This window comes from Cherax quadricarinatus, chromosome 16, assembly GCF_038502225.1.
Source record: "Cherax quadricarinatus isolate ZL_2023a chromosome 16, ASM3850222v1, whole genome shotgun sequence".
NCBI lineage: Eukaryota > Metazoa > Arthropoda > Malacostraca > Decapoda > Parastacidae > Cherax > Cherax quadricarinatus.
The window spans coordinates 11886554-11905404 of NC_091307.1; the positions used below are offsets into that span (position 1 = coordinate 11886554).

Sequence of the window (18851 nt, forward strand, 5' to 3'; positions counted from 1 at the left end):
TGTCCAAACATAGATCTACGTTATTACAACCCAGGAGTCCAAATAGCCTGTTATCCTGGGTGTAAAGGGAGCAAAATAAACACAGAAAAGTTTTGACTTATATTATCCTTCACCAATTTAGAACAGCAATATGTACACTATATACACGATGTACAGTGATAGGTATTAGTGCACTCCATGGTAAGCAAGGCAGAATAGAAGCCACAAGAGAGCAGACCATGCTTCAACCAGCTCTAGAATGGGAATGACAAGGGCAGACAGGAGAGTGGTACCCACATAACGTCTGCGATTGCCAAAACCATCTTCTTATTGGCTGGAACCTGGTTACTAGTTGAACGACGGGGCCCCATCGTCAACTCTCAGTCACCTGGTTGGGGGAGATGGCCTGTAAATGAGGGTGTGTACATACGCCGAATAAAGGTCACGTACTCTTTGCATGCCACATCCCCACCGCGAGAAGGCTCAGGATTAGGCTGCCACCTTCCAGTGGTAACCGTGCCACCATGGCACAAAATAATGGGACTGCCTTTCCTCTCAACCATTCAACTCTTAGATAGAGCTCAGCTTTTCTCGTGACAAAAAGTCAAACCCTAAACTCAAAGCGAGACAGCAGACAGTCAGGCTAGCTTAGGTCCAAGATACAGGCGGATGGTAGCCCGCATCCCCTCACTAAAAAAAAAAACACCCACACCACCAGGAGATAAAAAAAAAAAAGAGCTTGGAAGGGGTTACCACAAGTAACCTAACACATTCTAACCTAATATACAATTAAATAATATAGTTAGACTCTAGATAAAGAGTCTGCCAACATATTTTCTTTGCTGGCAATATATTTAATTCTGAGAGAGTAGGGTTACAGTCTTAAAGCCCAATGCATGAGCCTTGTGTTGTGGTTCTTCATGGCTTGGAGATATACTAGAGGATTGTGATCACTGTAGATGGTGACCACCCGCGATGTCTGGCCCACATAAACATCGAAATGCTCCAAAGCCAGTACCAGCGTGAGGGCTTCTTTTTCAATGGTAGAGTAAGCCCTCTGATGCGGCTGGAATTTGGCTGAAAAGTATGCTACAGGCTGCAACTCCTCGTTCTCGTTTTGCAATAGTACTGCCCCAACCCCAGACTCACAAGCATCAACCTGTAATGAGAAAAGTCTGGAGACAAAAGAATGGGTGCAGTACACAATAATCTTTTTGCTTTATCAAAAGCACTTGGACATTCTGGAGTCCAATTAAAGGGAACTTTGTGACTGGTAGGAGAGGTAAGAGGGGCTACAATACCTGAGAAATTCTTACAGAATCTTCTGTAAAATCCTATCATGCCTAGGAAATGTTGAAGAGATTTCCTATCATGAGGAACTGGATAATCTTTAATGGCAAGAACTTGAGCAAGTTTAGGAGCAACTTTACCACTACCTACTTCATGGCCTAGAAAAGTAACAGTGGCCTGGCCAAAGGAAGACTCAGATAAATTAACAGTTAAATGGGAACTCTGAAAGGTCTCAAAAAGAGCCTTAAGTCTAAATAGGTGTTGATCCCAAGTATCAGACACCACAACATCATCCAGGTATGCTGCCATGCCTTAAAGTCCTTTAATAGCCTGATGGATAAGTTTCTGGAATGAAGAGGGGGAGTTTTTCATTCCGAAGGGGGTAACTGTGTATTGATAATGACCTCCTGGAATTACGAAGGCAGAGATTTCCTTCGCCTTATCCGTCAAAGGTATCTTATAGTAACCTTTAAGGAGATCTAACTTGGACACAAAAGTAGCCTTACCCACAAAGTCGATTACATCATCCAGACGAGGAAGAGGGTAAGCATCTGTGATTGTGACCTCATTCACCTTACGGTAGTCTGTACACATACGAAACCGTCCATCAGCTTTTTTAACAAGGATGCACGGTGAAGCCCATGGACTAGATGACTCCTCCACTAAACCGTGCTTTAACAGAAATTCTACTTCCTGCTGAAGTAGCCTCTGCTTTTCAGGATTAGCTCTGTAGGGGGAGAGTTTAATAGGTTTAGAGTTTCCCACATCTACATCATGATAACCTAACGTACATTTTTTCGGCACATCCGAAAAAATATTAGGGTATGACTGTAGAAGCTCAGTTAAACTTGTTGCTTGCATTTCAGATAGTCCCTCCATTAAAGAGCTAGGGTTCTTGAGGAGGATAGAGTTTGAAAGTTTAACATTAATTTCAGAAATAGAGTGCAAAGAATCAGAGTCGTCCTCAGAGGTAGAGGACAGAGTCATTACTGGGACTTTATCTGGTGTATGAAAAGATTTTAACTGATTAATGTGGTAGGTTTTAGTTTTTGAGGTCTTATCAAGAGGAGCTACCACATAATTTACATCAGATAATTTACTTACAATTTGCATAGGTCCCGTAAATCTAGCTTTCAAGTTGTGGCCAGGTATAGGTTCCTGCACCAACACCTTGTCTCCTGGATGGAAGGAGCGGAATTGTGCACTTCTGTCATACCTCTGTTTCATCTTATTTTGAGCTGTCTTTAGGTTAGCCTTGGCTAACTGACGTGCCACCTGCAACCTTGAAGACGGGTTGTAGAGTGTTGAGCTAACGTCTTCTCCCATCCATCCTTCTTTGAGCACCCGAAGAGGACCTCGTACATTGTGCCCAAAGATCAGCTCAAACGGACTATACCCGGTAGATTCTTGCACCGTTTCTCGCACTGAGAATAGCAACAAAGGTAGTGATTGATCCCAGTCTGTAGGAATCTCTCCAAGGCACCTTGGGACTGAGGATGACAGGCAGTGGATAAGTTGTGGATTATCCCTAACCTAGTTAATGCTTCCCTAAATACTTTGGCAGTGAAGTTAGTACCTTGATCACTTTGAATAGTTTTAGGAATGCCAAAACAAGAAATAAATTTTGTTAAAGCTTTGAGAATAGCTTTAGTATTAATACTGAGCATGGGAATTGCTTCAGGATATCTGGTTACTCTATCCATAATGGTAAATAAATACTGATTTCCCGACTTTGACCTAGGTAGTGGACCTACACAATCTATAATTATATCTGCAAAAGGTTCTCCATCAGCAGGTATAGGTTGGAGAGGTGCAGGTTTAATGGAATGTCCAGGTTTCCCTACTTGCTGACATTCTCGGCAACACCTGATATGATTCTTCACATCCTGCTTTAATTTTGGCCAATAAAATTCTTTTGTGATTCTATACAAGGTTTTAGTAATTCCTAAGTGACCCCCTAATGAAGTATTATGAGCTACATTCAATATTTGAGGTCTAAACTTTGTTGGAACCACTAACCTGTCAGACAATTGCTGGCCCTCTATCTCCTTACCAGTCTCAGTGCAGATCAAATAATCGTTTTTAAGTTCATACTTGACCGGATGATCCAAAGAGGATTTACCCATGGCTGCCTGAAAAGCGAATTTTAAAGAAGGGTCCTTTTGTTGTTCCTCCCGGAAGGACAGTCCCTCGGGCATGGAAACAGAGGTATCTGGCAATCCTGCAACCTGGGAATAGGAAGGCTTGATCGGGGTCTGTTCACTTGATTTACGAGGCTCTGGCCGGTGTGCCTCATAAAACAATGTGGCTATTCCGAGATCAGAGTCGTCCAAGGATAGGTCAACATTCTCGCCAGACAACCCTTGGGATGTTGCCCGAGTTATGGCCAACACCGGAGAAGAATTAATCATTATAGGTTCAGGACACACACTAGCAGTAGTAATGTTATTACTAGTAATAACATGGCATCTTTCATGGGGAATCCTTCGGATACACCCACAGTCAAGTACCCAGTGTAATATTTGCACTGTACATAAATTTTATGCAAAGGGACAGAATATATAGCTCCTCCAAATGCTTCCAATAAAACAGAGGAATTCAAGGAAGTGTTCTTTGAAAGGAGTAATATTCCCTCTCTTATAAGTGAGCATTATGCTCCAGTATCTCTAAAGGTTTTGACTTCAGTTGTTTCTGAGTTTTCCTGAAGGGAAATAAGACTCTTACAATAATAAGGGGCCATCCCTTTTTCTACTTCTCTCGGGGACATGTTACTAGGGATATTATAGATTTTCCCAATGGGTTGGGGTTTGTGGGGGCAGTTGGGACGGATGTGACCTACTTTGTTACAGAGGAAGCAGACGACAGGCTTGCCCTTTACTCCCTGCTGACGTTGCAACTGGTGTCGTTCTGGCTGGCGTCTCTCTGAATACTGTTGTCGAGGTTCACCATGTTGAGTAGTGTCTCTCAGCAGGTGGACCATAAGTTGAGAAGCGTGGCTCACCAGGTGACTTAGTTGGCTGACGTAGACGTTCTCCCTCCGGCTGGCACTTCATTCTCCAAGGTTGACGATCTCTGCTCATGCCAGGCTGTTGAAAAGAGAGACTGGACCGCTCGGACAAGGAGCGGTTAGTTTTGAAGGTATCAGCCAACCTGGCTGCCTCCAATGCAGTGGTTAAGTCACGATCCTGCAGAAAGACTCGACCCTCTGGTCCCACAGACTCCAGCAGGTTGTCAATCAGAATAAGCTGCACCAGATCCTCAAAAGTTGCGACACCACTTGCTTTATACCAGCTGGTAATAGCTTTGGTCTGCTGTCGCACAAAATCAACCAGGGATTGACCAAGCTGTCGCCTGCTTAATTTAAATAATTTACGATATTTAGCTGGGATACAGGTATATGCTCCCAAAACTGTGGTCTTCACTACTTGATAATCAGAAAATTCAGTGTCATTTAACACTGACGTAAATTCCTGTGCCTTACCAAACAATGCTGTGTGAACCAACGATGCCCAATGCTGTTCCGGCCACCTCAAGGCTTGAGCCTGATTTTCGAAGCTTTCGAAAAATTGTTCTGGTTTGGCCTCATTGAAGCGGGGAACAAGCTGTACTGCTTTCTGTAACCTAAAATCATTTACAGAATGCAAAAACTGCCTCCTTTCTCTTTCCCTATCAAATTCTTCTTTTGCAAATGCTCTCTGTTCCCTAGTCTGCTCAAGATTGATTTTTGCCAGCTCAAGTGCCAACGCCGCTGATTCACCTTGAGACAACCCTGCTGCACTAGACTGACTATTTTGCTCCGTTGATATATCATCTTCCTCCTGCGAGAACATAGTAGTTTTTGCCCTAGCTCCCGTAAAGGGAGGAATCTGATGTGCCATCTCTTCTTCTCGAAGTTTGTCAGTAATCAGTGAACGCAGTTGCACAGCTGTGAGAGTGTGTTCGTAATTAATGCCAATGGAACGAGCAATTTGCCAACAACGCTGTAGCGACAATTTAGGTAGGTTAAACAAAGTATATGCCGACACCAGACGTCTGACTCGTCTAGGTGGCATACCACAAGGTATAAGTTATTTGCTATGCACAGTACGATTGCAGAATACCCCAACGTAACACGTTAATTTGCAGAACACGCTTAGCTATGCACAGTACGATTGCAGAATACGCATACAAGGTAGATATGCAATAGCAAAGCTGACTGCAAAATTCTTCACACCGAACAGGCTAGTAGCAACTGACACGCAAAATTTGTAAAGTATCATGTGGGAGTTCGATACGTGGATTAGGGTAGAAATACTCACTTAGGCTGTTTTACGTATATTGCTGTTATGTGGACAGAGCTCTTGCCAGCCGTACCTATCTCCTTGCTACCACACGTAATACTGCCTAGCCGTCTGGCCAGTACCCCGTAGTGGGTGTTTTGAAATAGTGTCAGCTCAGCACAATATGAGTTGAATCAACGGACGGTTACGGTAACTGGTTACTAGACTGGTAACTGGTTACTACTACTGAGAGCTCGGCGACGCTAACGTATGTCGTCTCGACATACAACTAATACAAACTAGAGATGGCAGGTACACGGCTTGGGCTGATTCTATACAATGTCAAAGTACACAACATGAAACATTATAGATACATAAGTAGAACATTGGAATGAAAGCTTACGTAACTGAAACTGTAATGCAATACAAGGTATACTATAGTACAACTTAAAACTCAACAAATGAACAACGAACTCAACATTGAGATTACAAGTGATAAAAACAAAAATTTTGATCGATCGATCTGTATTCGTGTGATCTACGGATTCTGAGGAAGGAATATATACAAAGAAAGAGTGTTTAACAGAAAGGCAGATTCGGTGCACGCAAATCTAGACTGTTAACTCTCAGAATGCGGAGAGAACATGAACACAAAAAAAAAAAAAATTCTTGAATACTGATAAGTTGATACTGTAATTATTCATCTATACAGGTTATTTACATTTAACCCCAACTCTGCTAGGGTAAGATTGGCATATGCAGAATGGGTGTCATCTCTGGGAGGATCAAACTCTGTAGCATTGGCTAACTCATGCTGTATTTGAGGCAAATCTGAATTGGAAGTTACAAATGATACTTGAGGATTTCTCAATACCTGTCGTGTACGTAGGGAATAACGACATTCAGGTTGATCATCTGACTGAGTATCAGAGGAAGAGAGTACAGGATCAGGAGGATTGTCAGAGTCTGTCACATTAGTCTGGGTTGGAACATCATTATCATCACATACTAACTTCATATGATCCAAATGCGATTCTTTATACTGACCAGTACTAATCTCTCTAACCTTATACTTATTACCAGTGATATGTTCAACTACGCGATAAGGACCAACAAACTTTTGATCAAGCTTTGGCATTGCAGACGTTTTGTTAAAATTAGTCAGCATAACTCTCGAACCTACTTTGATTTTGGATGGCTTTACTCGAGTATTTGCGACTCTTGTAAATTCAGCTGTTGATTTATGAAGTGTTTCACGGATTCTTCTAAAAACACTTTGAGCTAAGCTGGTACGAGTTGCTACGAAATCATCAGGGTTGTAATTTGGTTTCGGATTAGAATATAACAACTCATAAGGCAAACGTTTATCTACACCATACAATGCATAATGTGGAGTGTCACCTATAGAAACATTGTAAGCAGAATTTATAGCACACTGCACATCAGGTATAACTTCATCCCAAGTTTCACTATTGGGATTGATAGTGGCTCTCAATACATCAAGTACTTTCTTATTGGTTCGTTCCGCTAACCCATTGCTGGCAGGATGATGAGGAACAATGGTGGATTTAGAGATCTTGTACAAGGTACACAAATTTTCAAGAATTTCATTACAGAATTCACCTCCATTATCTGTTACTAGGGACTTAGGGGTGGTATGCCTGCAGATAATGCGTTCTTTAAACGCTTTAGCTACTGTCTCGGCAGTCTTATCTGCAATAGGAACTAACTCGCAATATCTGGTGAAATGGTCTACCATAACACACAGATGTTTGTTACCTTGGAGGGAACATTGGAAATTAGTTAACAAATCTAGCGCAACTCTTTCCCAAGGTTCGCTAGTAGTTGGATACACTTGGATTGGATTAGGACCATTAGCATTGCCTTTATGTTGCATGCAGACACTACATTTCCTAACATACTCAGAAATATCAGTTGCCATACGAGGCCAAAAGTATTTCAATCTGGCTTGTTTTACTGAACGATCCATACCAGGGTGTGCAACACCTGGTACATCGTGAACTAGCTGTAAGGCTACATTCACTAGTGACTGTGGAATTACTAACTGGTATACTCTTCTGCTAGGAGTACCCAACTCGGCTGTTCGATACAGTAATTCTTGGTTCATGAGAAAGTCACTGATGGGAGCTGGTGGCTTCACAGTCAGAATAAGATCTTCCTGGAGCAGGAATCGTATCACACCAGACCACATGGGATCTGTTCGTTGAGCATTCTTTACATCTTCAGCACTAAATGGAGGGTCTGCAGTTACTATACTAACATGTCGCGATAAGGCATCTGCGACTACATTTGACTTGCCAGGTAAATGCTCAAAGGTGGGATTGAACTCTTGGATAGTCAAGGTCCATCTAGCTAACCTTCCAGTAGGTTGTTTGTTCTGGAATAAGGGTATCAGTGGAGCATGATCTGTCAAGACATGAACAGAGTACTGATAAATAATGTCTCGGAAGTGCTTTAAAGACCATACTATTGCTAAAGCTTCTTGCTCAGTTACTGTATAATTACGTTCAGCCTTTGTAAGGACTCGGCTAGCAAATGCAACTGCGTTGTACTTGCCATCGGTCTTCTGAGCTAGTACGGCACCTATGCCAATTGAACTAGCATCAGTTGTCAGATAGAAAGGCTTAGAAAAATCTGGAAATTTCAAAATTGGAGCAGAAGTTAGCTTTTCTTTTAGAGTTTGGAATGCTCTTTCTTGACGGAAGGTCCAAACAAAAGGAGCATCTTTCTTAAGCAACTCAGTTAGAGGAGCAGCTATGGAAGAAAAATTGGCAATGAAAGCTCTATAAAAACCTGCTAAGCCCACAAAGGATCTTACGGCATCAGCAGTTTTGGGAGTTGGAAAATTTAGTACTGCAGTTACTTTACTTTGGTCAGTCGTAACCCCTCTAGGAGTGACTACGTGACCAAGAAACTTAATTTCTGATCTGAAGAATTGACATTTTGACAGTTTGATCTTTAAATTGGCTTCTTCAAGCTTACCAAGTACTACATCAAGTCTTTTCAAGTGTGTATCCACGTCTTTAGACATGACGATTACGTCATCTAAGTACACCATAAGTGCATTACCTATGAGACCTCTAAAGATATTAGTCATGAGCCTTGAGAACGTGATAGGGGAAGATCGTAATCCAAATGCCATTCGGAGGTAGTGATAATGACCTGTAGGAGTGGAGAATGCAGTTAGCTCTTGGCTGTCCTCGTGAAGAGGGACTTGCCAAAACCCTTGTAACAAATCTAGGGTTGAAAAGACTTTGTTATCTCCAATATTACGTAAAAGATCACCCAGTACAGGGAGTGGAAAGCGATCTGGAATGGTTTTTGCGTTTAACTTCCTAAAGTCAATTACTGGACGCCAAGTACCATCCTTCTTAGGTACTAGTATCAAGGGTGCATTCCAAGGGGAATTGCTAGGTGCAATAACTCCATCATCAAGCATTTGATTGATCAATTCTTCTGCGACAGCAACTTGTGAATGAGGCATTCTGTACGCAGGTATGTAGATAGGTCTAGTACCAGGTTCAAGTGGAATACGATGGGACAATAAGTTCGTTATACCCATCTTCTCACCTGGTAAAGCAATGGCTTTACGACGTTTGTTCAACAGAGTCAACAAACGCTTGACTTCATCTGGGAAGTCAGTGGGAGCTAAGTCTTTCTCCTCAACTGGTGGAACAGATTGATCCAGTGAGGTGGATGAGGTCTCCCCGGCAGAAATAGCACCGACCCACTGGTCAGGTGACAACTCATCCTCTACCTGAACAGGGTAAGGATAGTGAACAAGGTCAACAAGATTGGTATTTGCTCTAAGGCGAACACTGTGACCAGAAGTGTTGGCCAGGTAGAAATGGATCTTACTATCTCTTACAACATGTAAGGATGGTTCAACAAATAGACCTTTTACTTTGCAGGAATCACTGTCAACTAGGACGTTATCACCATCTGGAACACTAGGAACAACTACAGACACTCTAGTGAGAGCACTAGCCGCAACAGAAACGTCTTTCTGCAGACGGCATGTGACATCAACAAGAGATGGCATTACTAGTTGCAAGTAATTGTTTTCCGACAAGGCGTCCCCTGTGGAGAAACTACTACTCGAACTAGCAGGCATTGCAGGGATAGGTTGAGCACTCAAGGCAATCTGAGCGTCCTCGGACACTTGAGGCATCGGACTATCCTGCAATTCTGAAGGTATAGGTGGAACACTGATGGGAGTGACAGAATTACCAGTGCCTGACCGCTTGGGTACGCTACTGGAGAATGCATTAGCTTGTAAGGACTTAATCCGTACATCATACTCTGCAGCAGTATAACAGATTTCGGATCCAAGCTGGTAACCCCAGAATGGAACGATCAAGTCGTCAATTTGTGCATGCCATCGATAAGGGTCGAGCACAATGCGTAAGTCTCGCATGGAAGCAAATCCCAGTAGAAGGTCACCAGGGAAAGTAATCTGGTCGACCACAAGGAAGGAAACAGTGAAGTCTCTACCTTGGATAGAAAAGGTTAGGGCAGTCGTACCTCGGACACGCAGGTGAGAACCAGATACTCCACTAAGAGAGGACACAGGAGTCGGTTCTACAAGAAGGACATGTCGTAACTTCTTATCCTTAAACAAACTAGACCTAATAATATTGATTTGCGCACCAGAGTCCATGAACAATTGAACGGGCGCATTATAAACAGATGCTTGCACTATAGGGCCTATGGTTGCATTGGAAGTTATGTGCAAACAAAAAGGTGGATTGTCATCAGAAAAGACTTGTTCTACTCCATCCCCAAAATCATCTGTGTCAGAGACATGTGAAGCAACAACCTCGGCAGGGTTGTCATTCTCGAGACTGCTTAAGGCTTCAAAGGAGTTGTGAACGGGGATGGTGTACTCATTATCACCTACTGTCACCATGGGGCGGTTTGACTGGGGCGCTCGAATTCCCCCGAATTGGAAGAACGAGCCTGGTTCTGGTGAGTTTGAGAATTGAATGAATGAGCCTGGTTCTGGTTATTTTGAAAACCACGAGATCTGTTTCCTCGACGGGTTCTGCGGTTGGAACGACCACGGAAAGATCTAGAGTACTGAAGGTTATAGAGAGCATTACACTCAGATGTGTCATGTCCATGTATTCTATGATAAGTACAGTAAGGAAGATCTGAGTACTCATCATCAGTACGACGTCTCTTAGGGTAACTATCAGGACAATTAATTGCAATATGTCCACGGAAACCACAGTTGTAACAATTCCGCCGACTATGGTTACTGAATGTACTATGAATACTACGAGGTGTATAACGACTCTGTACACTGGTTCTTGGTGATCTCTGAGATGGTTGACGACTACGATTTGTCTCTGTGGCGCAAACAAGAGGTGGTGCAGACTGAGGCATATGTGTGACATTACTTTTAATACAAGGGAAAGTACCCTGGGGGCACAAGGAACGTACATGATTTAAGGCTGTAAGTGGTTCCATCGTTACAGTTGGAGGATCAGCCTCATAAGCACACACAGAAGCAGGCGGCATTAGTTCTTTAATTGCTCCAAAAGCTGCTATTTTAGCAATTGATGCTGTAAATGGTTTAGCCTCTTCAGGGAGAAAAGATGATGATTGGACAGCATTGATAAATGATGATAAAAGTTTGTCTAATCTAACAGCAAATGCACTCAACGATTCAGTACTCATGGGTGTAGCATTCACTAGTTCCCTAAGAACGACATATGGATCAGCTGTTTTTACTGGGACAAGGAAAGAACGAATCAGTTCCTCATATTGTGACCACCTAGTAAGATTCCTGAAGTCTCGCATATCAAGGAGATCAACAACGTGAACAGCAGCAGGAGATCGATAAAGAGCTTCTTTAGCAAGTCTGATAAGGCTTTCCTCTGAAGGAGGACCTTCAGCTAGGGCACTAGCACGAGAACGAATGGCTGCAAACCATGCTTCAAGACTATGTACATGGCCATTGAATAAAGGTAACGCATCAAGGGAATCACGAGTATAACTATAATATCTCGGTGTCTGAGTCGGTCTGTCAGTCGGTAAGGAACTGTGAGGACTGATGACAGGACCAGCAGTAGTAGCCTGAGAGGTCTGAGTGTCGACATTCACTAAAGTATCACTTGACGGTATGTGAGACATAATGGCAAAGTAACACGAGAACAAATAAAGCAAAAATAATGAACAATAAAAATGATATAAAATTCTAGAATTGAAATGAAAAGATATACAACTAATTCTGCAGAATAATACCTAAATACACTGCAAGAGGAATGAAAACTCAATTTAAAGGACTATTGACCAAGGGAAAAAAATTTATATTGAAATATACAAGTAAAAATATTACTGGAGACTGAATTAAATTCAAAATGAGCTGTCTTTACTCTTGCTAATAAAGAAATTAATTAATTAAATTTTTAAATCAATGTGAAAGTGTCAAATAAAATTATTAAATTGTTAACTGGGAAATTTTAAATATTTTCTAAGAATGCATAGACAAAATTAAAATATAATTCATAAGATATCAATAAAAGAAAATAATTCACTGCAGAACAGTTCAACAAAATAATTCACTTCAGAACAAGTGCAACAAAATAAAGTGTAGAAATAATCACTGCAGTAATAAAGTGTCACTGGGAAAACTCAGGTAAAATAATGAATTAAAATTATGAAGATCAAAAAAAATAAACTGATTGAACACTTTAACTCTTAATTGTAAATTAGACAAAACAATTTACTCAAACAGAGTAAGGAAAACACTTTACGTTAAAAGTAATTGAAATTACATCAAGAGTGAATTTGTTCAAGAATATAAAAATATGAAAAAAATTAAAACACAGGTACAAAACAGGGAATATAACACTTACAATGACGGAGCACACTTCTTAAACAAATTCTTACAACAAAATCCTGCTGTGACTGATACAACAAAAATCTTGCTGTGACTGATACGACAAAAATTTTGCTGGCAAAAATAATGGTACACAGTCTGCGAAAAAATTAGAGAAATGAGACACTGTTGGCATACGAAAAAAAATGACACACATAGAAATAAATGGAAAATTTGGTATACTGGGGTGAATATCACTGCATGAAATACAATGACAATACAATAAAAAAAAATTGAATCACTTCACACAGGGTGACTGACTGGTACACTACACAATAATACTTACGACAGACGAATAGCATAAAGAAAAACACAGGATAAAATAATATAAGATAAGTGAAAACACTGAAAAATATTGGAAAAATACTGAGTTAAAGAAATACTGCGTTTACACTGAAAAACACAAGGTTTAGAGTACACAAACAATTTACTATAAATGTCGCACACACGCAAATGTCTTTAAATGCAAGAAAATGTCTCAAGAAATTATCACTGAAGTCGAGAGTAGGAGACGGGCGGTGACTGGTGGTGGGGCGGGAGTGGTATGGTGTCCCGCGCGGTGATGGCTGACGTCACCTACACTCACTGTTGTCGTGAAGAAATGTGCGTTCTAGGCGAACTCACATAACTGGCTTTATCTCGTTGGCACCAGCTACAATCTCTTGACCAATTATGTGAGCCAAAACAGTACTAGGACCCGGTACAAGGGTGCAAACAACCACAAGTATATAGGGTGGATGGCTGGTGGTGGTGGGAGAGTGGTGGGTGGACGCTGGGGCTCTGCCGCGCACCCCGGGTAGTGGGAGAGAGTGGTGGGGGGGGGACGACTCTCTGGCGGACGCGCTCACTCCACTACCCACGAAGGTGGCTTGGAAAACCCACTCTATGCCACAGGAATGGTAAAAAAAAACCACTCTTAGCATCCAACAGGGAGCACAGCGATATAAACAATACCTCAGAGGAGCTTGGCTTACTTCTTACTGCGTGGCTTACTTCTCTCTCTCAGCTGGGTTAGAAGCTGGGTTGGCTGACTGGCTTACCCCACGAGAATGGATGACTGGAAGACGTGTAACGATGCACAAAGCACGGAGGAGCAGTTGGATGACAGGAGACAGGCTGGATGATAGGCTGACTGGCGTTCACTTCCACAGTCTGGCTTACTGACTGGCTTAATTGCAAAATCCGGGTCAACCCCTCGGAGATTGAAGCAATTAGCACACGAACTAAGCCAGGAAGCTTGAAACGGCTGCAACAGGCTTGCAGGCAGTAGGTTTGAGGGGAGTAGGCTGCTGGCTGGTGGTGCGCGAGGGTATAGCTGGTGGTAGAATCACCTCTGACCCTGCCGGCTACTCACAACAGTCTTCAAACGCCTTGAATTACCCTTAAAAACGTAAATCCACGCTCCACACCGCTGTACACCATTTATCATGTGGGAGTTCGATACGTGGATTAGGGTAGAAATACTCACGTAGGCTGTTATACGTATAATTACTGTTATGTGGACAGAGCCCTTGCCAGCCGTGCCTATCTCCTTGCTTCCACTCGTAACACTGACTAGCCGTCTGGCCAGTACCCCGTAGTGGGTGTTTTGAAATAGTGTCAGCTCAGCACAATATGAGTTGAATCAACGGACGGTTACGGTAACTGGTTACTAGACTGGTAACTGGTTACTACTACTGAGAATATTAGTGCACTCCACAGTAAGCAAGGCAGAATAGAAGCCACTAGAGAGCAGACTGTGCTTCAACCAGCTCTAGAATGAGAATGACAAGGGCAGACAGGAGAGTGGTACCCACATAACGTCTGCGATTGCCAAAACCATCATCTTATTGGCTGGAACCTGGTTACTAGTTGAACGACGGGGCCCCATCGTCAACTCTCAGTCACCTGGTTCGCTGGTTGGGGGAGATAGCCTGTAAATGAGGGTGTGTACATGCGCCAAATAAAGGTTACGTACTCTTTGCATGCCACATACGTTCACATGTGTAGTGCTCAAAAAGTAGATCTACGTTTTTTACATATTTTCAAATACGTATATAAAAAAAAAACGTAGATCAAAGTTTTTTGTACACGCTTTCAAATGTAAAAAAAAAATCTACGTTTTTTACATACTTTCAAATGTTGAAAAAACGTAGATCTACGTTTGGACAGTTTAAGGGTTAAATGTTTATACAGTAGTGTACTGTATATTGTAATAAATAGAATAGAGGAACTCAGCATATTGGTTAGAGCACCCGTCATAAGTATGAATAGTCGGTAAACGAGTACATCACTAAGTGAGGAGAGACTGCACTGCATACTAAAAAATATCAAGCAAAACATGGTATGAGCCATTGCTTATCAATGTTGTCACACTGTGTTCACACACACAGTTCATTGCTTAGAGCATGTTTACAACAAATAACAATGAAATTAGGCCATTAATTTTATTTTTTAACATTGGTTTTTACATGACCAAGGATTCATGGCATGGTCCTGTATATCATCCAGCAGTATTGTATACTCCACTGCTCCTGGTCATTCACTGGGATCCTGTAAGGCAGTATACCCAGTGAAAATGTATTCATGGAAAAAACTTACATGCACAGTATTGTACAGAAATATGTAGATGTTGCTGATGTATTGGTTTATTTTAATGACTTGCAGAATGTACCATATACATTAATTTTATGAAGTTAATTTTTAAAATATGCCTTAGAGATAAACATTTTTATCCAGTGGTCACAAGTGTTGTCTGTGGATGTGACATTTGTGAGGGGTCTTAAAAATATGTCCCCTGCCATCTACTTCATTGCCTTACAAAATAAACATTTATAGATGCAGTGTTAATTTTTCACATATACATATTCTTTTATACACAGTCAAAATATTAACTGTGTCACAATCATTGTAGGACTGGTGAGTTCTGTTTATCCTCCAGACCAAGTATTAAATGAAGCTGTTAAACTTGGAGAAAAGATTGCTCAACACTCCAAGCTGATTGTAGCTATATGCAAGGAGTCCATAAACAAATGTGAGTTGTAACCTAAATTTGTCACTTCTTGTTCAGTATACAACCAAATAAAATAGCATGCATTCTAGAATATATATGTATATATACTGGTAGGTATGAAGTGAGATATGTTTTCTGGAGCACATTACTTACTTGAGGCAAAAATTATTGCTACAGCAAGATTAAATAGTTTTTTTTTTTGCATTCATTTTTTCATGCATTATTAAACACTACCACCTCTCACCAAGGCAGGCAGCAACCACCATTTGGTAAGAGCAGACATCATGGTTAAAACAACCCTCTGAATTCGCAGCAATGGTTTCAAGTTGGAAAAATTCAGATTCAGAAAGGATATAGGAAAGCACTGGTTTGGTAATAAAGTTGTGGATGAGTGGAACAAACTCCCGAGTACAGTTATTCAGGCTAAAACGTTGTGTAGTTTTAAAAATAGGTTAGATAAATACATGAGTGGGTGTGGGTGGGTATGAGTTGGACCTGACTAGCTTGTGCTGCTGGGTCTGGTGCAGTGCTCCATCCTTGAGTGGAGATGATCAGACTGGGTGGGTCATTGGTCTAATCCGGGGGGCGACATGGACCTGCTCTGCATGGGTCAGTAGGCCTGTTGCAGTGTTCCTTCTTTCTTATGTTCTTAACTATAACATCCTCACTTTCTTCAGAGTGCAGCCACTGCACTTCCTATATCCAACACACAAGTCTGGCTAATTGGTTTTCTGAATCCCTTCATGTTACCTTGCTTACACTCCAAAAGCATTGAAAGTCATAGAAACCACTTGTCTCCACAGTATTAAAACACTTGTACAAGCTGGATGCTCAAGCCCCTAAGTCTCTATCTAACCCTTTTGTCCCAGATTTATATACTCTTGGTCATCTTATTATACTCTATTCTCTCTAGATGCTCAAATCACCTTAATGGCCCTTTTTCAACCCTTGAAATTATAATTTTTGTTCTGAATTCTTTGCATAATATACACACCACACATTGCTCTTGAATATGACATCTCCACTGTCTGTATTCTCCTTAACCCTTTGACTGTTTCAGGCCCCTCTCTGAAACTGTCATTCTATGTCGCTCAATTTTTGAAAAAAAAAAATTATTATTTTTTCTTATGAAATGATAGAGAATCTTTTCCCGATGGTAATGACACCAAAAGTTCGAAATTTGGTCGAAAACTCGTGGAATTATGCTCCCGCGAAGTTAGCGGTCTCGGCGACATATGCGTATCGGCGATTTCGCCGACTTTGAGCCCTATTTTCAGCCAATTCCATTGTTCCAGTTGACCAAACTCATAGCTATTTCTTTAGAACTCCATTTTATCTATCAGCTGAGTACAAGAAACCTCCAATTTACTAATTTGGACTACCCAATATGGTCAGAAATTGGCAATTTGGCCAATTTCACGCAAACTAAAAAAGATGCCAATTTCAAAATAGGGTCCAGAATAAACAAGATAGACATTCGTGGCACTAAAATAACATATGCTCTGTTCATTAGTCACATCTCTAGGCCCCTCTTATATTATTATTGCTTTCTATTTTGATTTTTTATTCATACAAAAAAATACAAAATTTACTGTTATGCAGACGACTGCATTATTGTAAAAATGGTATAAATAATATCAGTGCACTAGTGAAAGAATATTAGACTCCCCAGTTGACGTGTATTGGACGTGTGGTGTGATTTATTTACTCTTGAACATTGGTAAAAATCGAACATTTCCGCTACTTTGAGCTCAGTTTCAAGGTCGTTTTCATCGTAAAAGTAATGAAAATCATCTCTATTTCTGTAATATGTTTTCCATTTTATCACCTAAGACCATGAAAACGCGAATACAACGATAAATACTATACGAAAATACACCTCAAAGTCGGCGTTTTATTCCAAAAAAACGATCAGAGTTTTTTTTTTCTCATTACGCAATGTGTGCTGCAGGATTTTTTTTATGTGGTGCACACTGACCACACAGACGCATTCTCTCACATGTGGGCCTACCAGCTTTCTCCCGCTTGATTTGAAGCCGCTAGAATTATTGAGTATATATACGTCAGAAACATTGGCTCGTAAAACGTATTTATACGTCGAAAACAGTCAAAGGGTTAATGTAACATTTTAAATACATCCCTCACACTCTTATACAATTGTTTGTACTACTGTACTCTAGTGGATTTCCCTTTTTGTCTCCATTGAATAATGTCTCTCTTTCCGCAGATGCCTCAAGACACCACCTACGGTTTCACCCCCCTTCCCCTTTCTCATCTTTCATAGACGTATCTACTGACATCCACTCTCATATATCTGATTACATTCACTTCTTCCCTACTCCTTCCAATTTGATATCCAGTCTTTCAGTGACTGTTTTTTGTTACTCTCATTACTTTGCTCTTTTCCATATTCACATTTAATTTCCTTTTGCATGGCCTCCTAAAAGAACTGTCATCAGCAAAGAGCAACTGTGATACCACACTTTGTATCAGTGTGACCATCTTTCAGTCTCACAACTCTGTATCCTAACACCTAAGATTCACTTACTTAAAAACTTTATCTGTAAATATTAAATGACTATGGAGGCATCACACATCCTGTCTAAGGCCTACTTTCACTGGAGAATAGTTCCTTTCCTATATACTATAATCTGAGCCTCACTTTCTGAATATATTTGCAACATCTTCCACATTGCTTTCCAGTTCACCCTATCATGCCTGTTTTTAATTGCAACAAATGGTCCTTAAACTTATCTATGTATTGTTCATCTGTATGCTTCAGTGTAAATAATTGGTATACACATTCCCTACTCCCTAAATCTTCTGTCCCTTTACAAATCTGCTTTATCTTACCCTTAATTCTTTTGCTAATACAGGTAATTCAGCAGTACTATTCACTTTACCCAGTGCAATGTATTCAGCAGGCTTATTTGACATTAAATCACTACGCACACTAGTCGGTCTTTCCTTAGACAAAGGATTATTATAATCAAATAAAGTGCTAAACCGACAAGGGTCATACAGCGCTGTGGGACAGAAAATAGTGCCGGGGCTATAAACAGCTAAGTGGAGAGGGGATCAGAGGTGAGAGGAGAAAAGGGCTGGAAGGGACGCTAAGGGCTGTGTGGCAAAGTTTGTATAGTAAAGCAGTTGCTGACAAAGTCAAAAAGTGATCATAAGTCAAAGGCAGGGCTGTCTGCAAGAAGGGAAGATAAGGTAAGAGTGGTAGGGTTGTGGCGTTGGTGGAGGTAAATCCTGCGAGCTCGCTGGTAAACTAGACAATCCACAAGAACGTGACGAACTGAAATAGGGACCCGACAAACCTAACAGAGAGGAATAAGGTGTCGTTCCATGAGATACCCATGGGTAAGGCGAGTATAGTCAATGTGAAGATGGGAGAGCACAGTCTCCCGAGTACGGCAAC

At 41.2% G+C, this 18851-nt stretch overlaps 1 protein-coding gene and 1 long non-coding RNA gene across 9 annotated transcripts in view; one reads left to right on the forward strand and one right to left on the reverse strand.

Annotated features, from left to right (window-relative positions):
• Positions 1-18851, forward strand: part of LOC128688849 (probable enoyl-CoA hydratase, mitochondrial) — an 83623-nt gene that overhangs the window by 42066 nt on the left and 22706 nt on the right. For 5 of the 7 annotated variants that reach the window (XM_070085418.1, XM_070085417.1, XM_070085421.1 and 2 more), the window contains one exon: positions 15329-15448. In XM_070085418.1, the coding sequence (XP_069941519.1) occupies positions 15329-15448 (120 nt within the window). The remainder of the gene's footprint in view (positions 1-15328; positions 15449-18851) is intronic. The other 2 variants (XM_070085420.1, XM_070085422.1) reach the window with 1 other exon arrangement.
• LOC138852760 (uncharacterized) overlaps positions 14703-18851 on the reverse strand; it is a 79625-nt gene continuing 75476 nt past the window's right edge. For both annotated transcript variants that reach the window (XR_011392056.1, XR_011392057.1), the window contains one exon: positions 14703-14967. This is a non-coding gene — a long non-coding RNA (uncharacterized lncRNA). The remainder of the gene's footprint in view (positions 14968-18851) is intronic.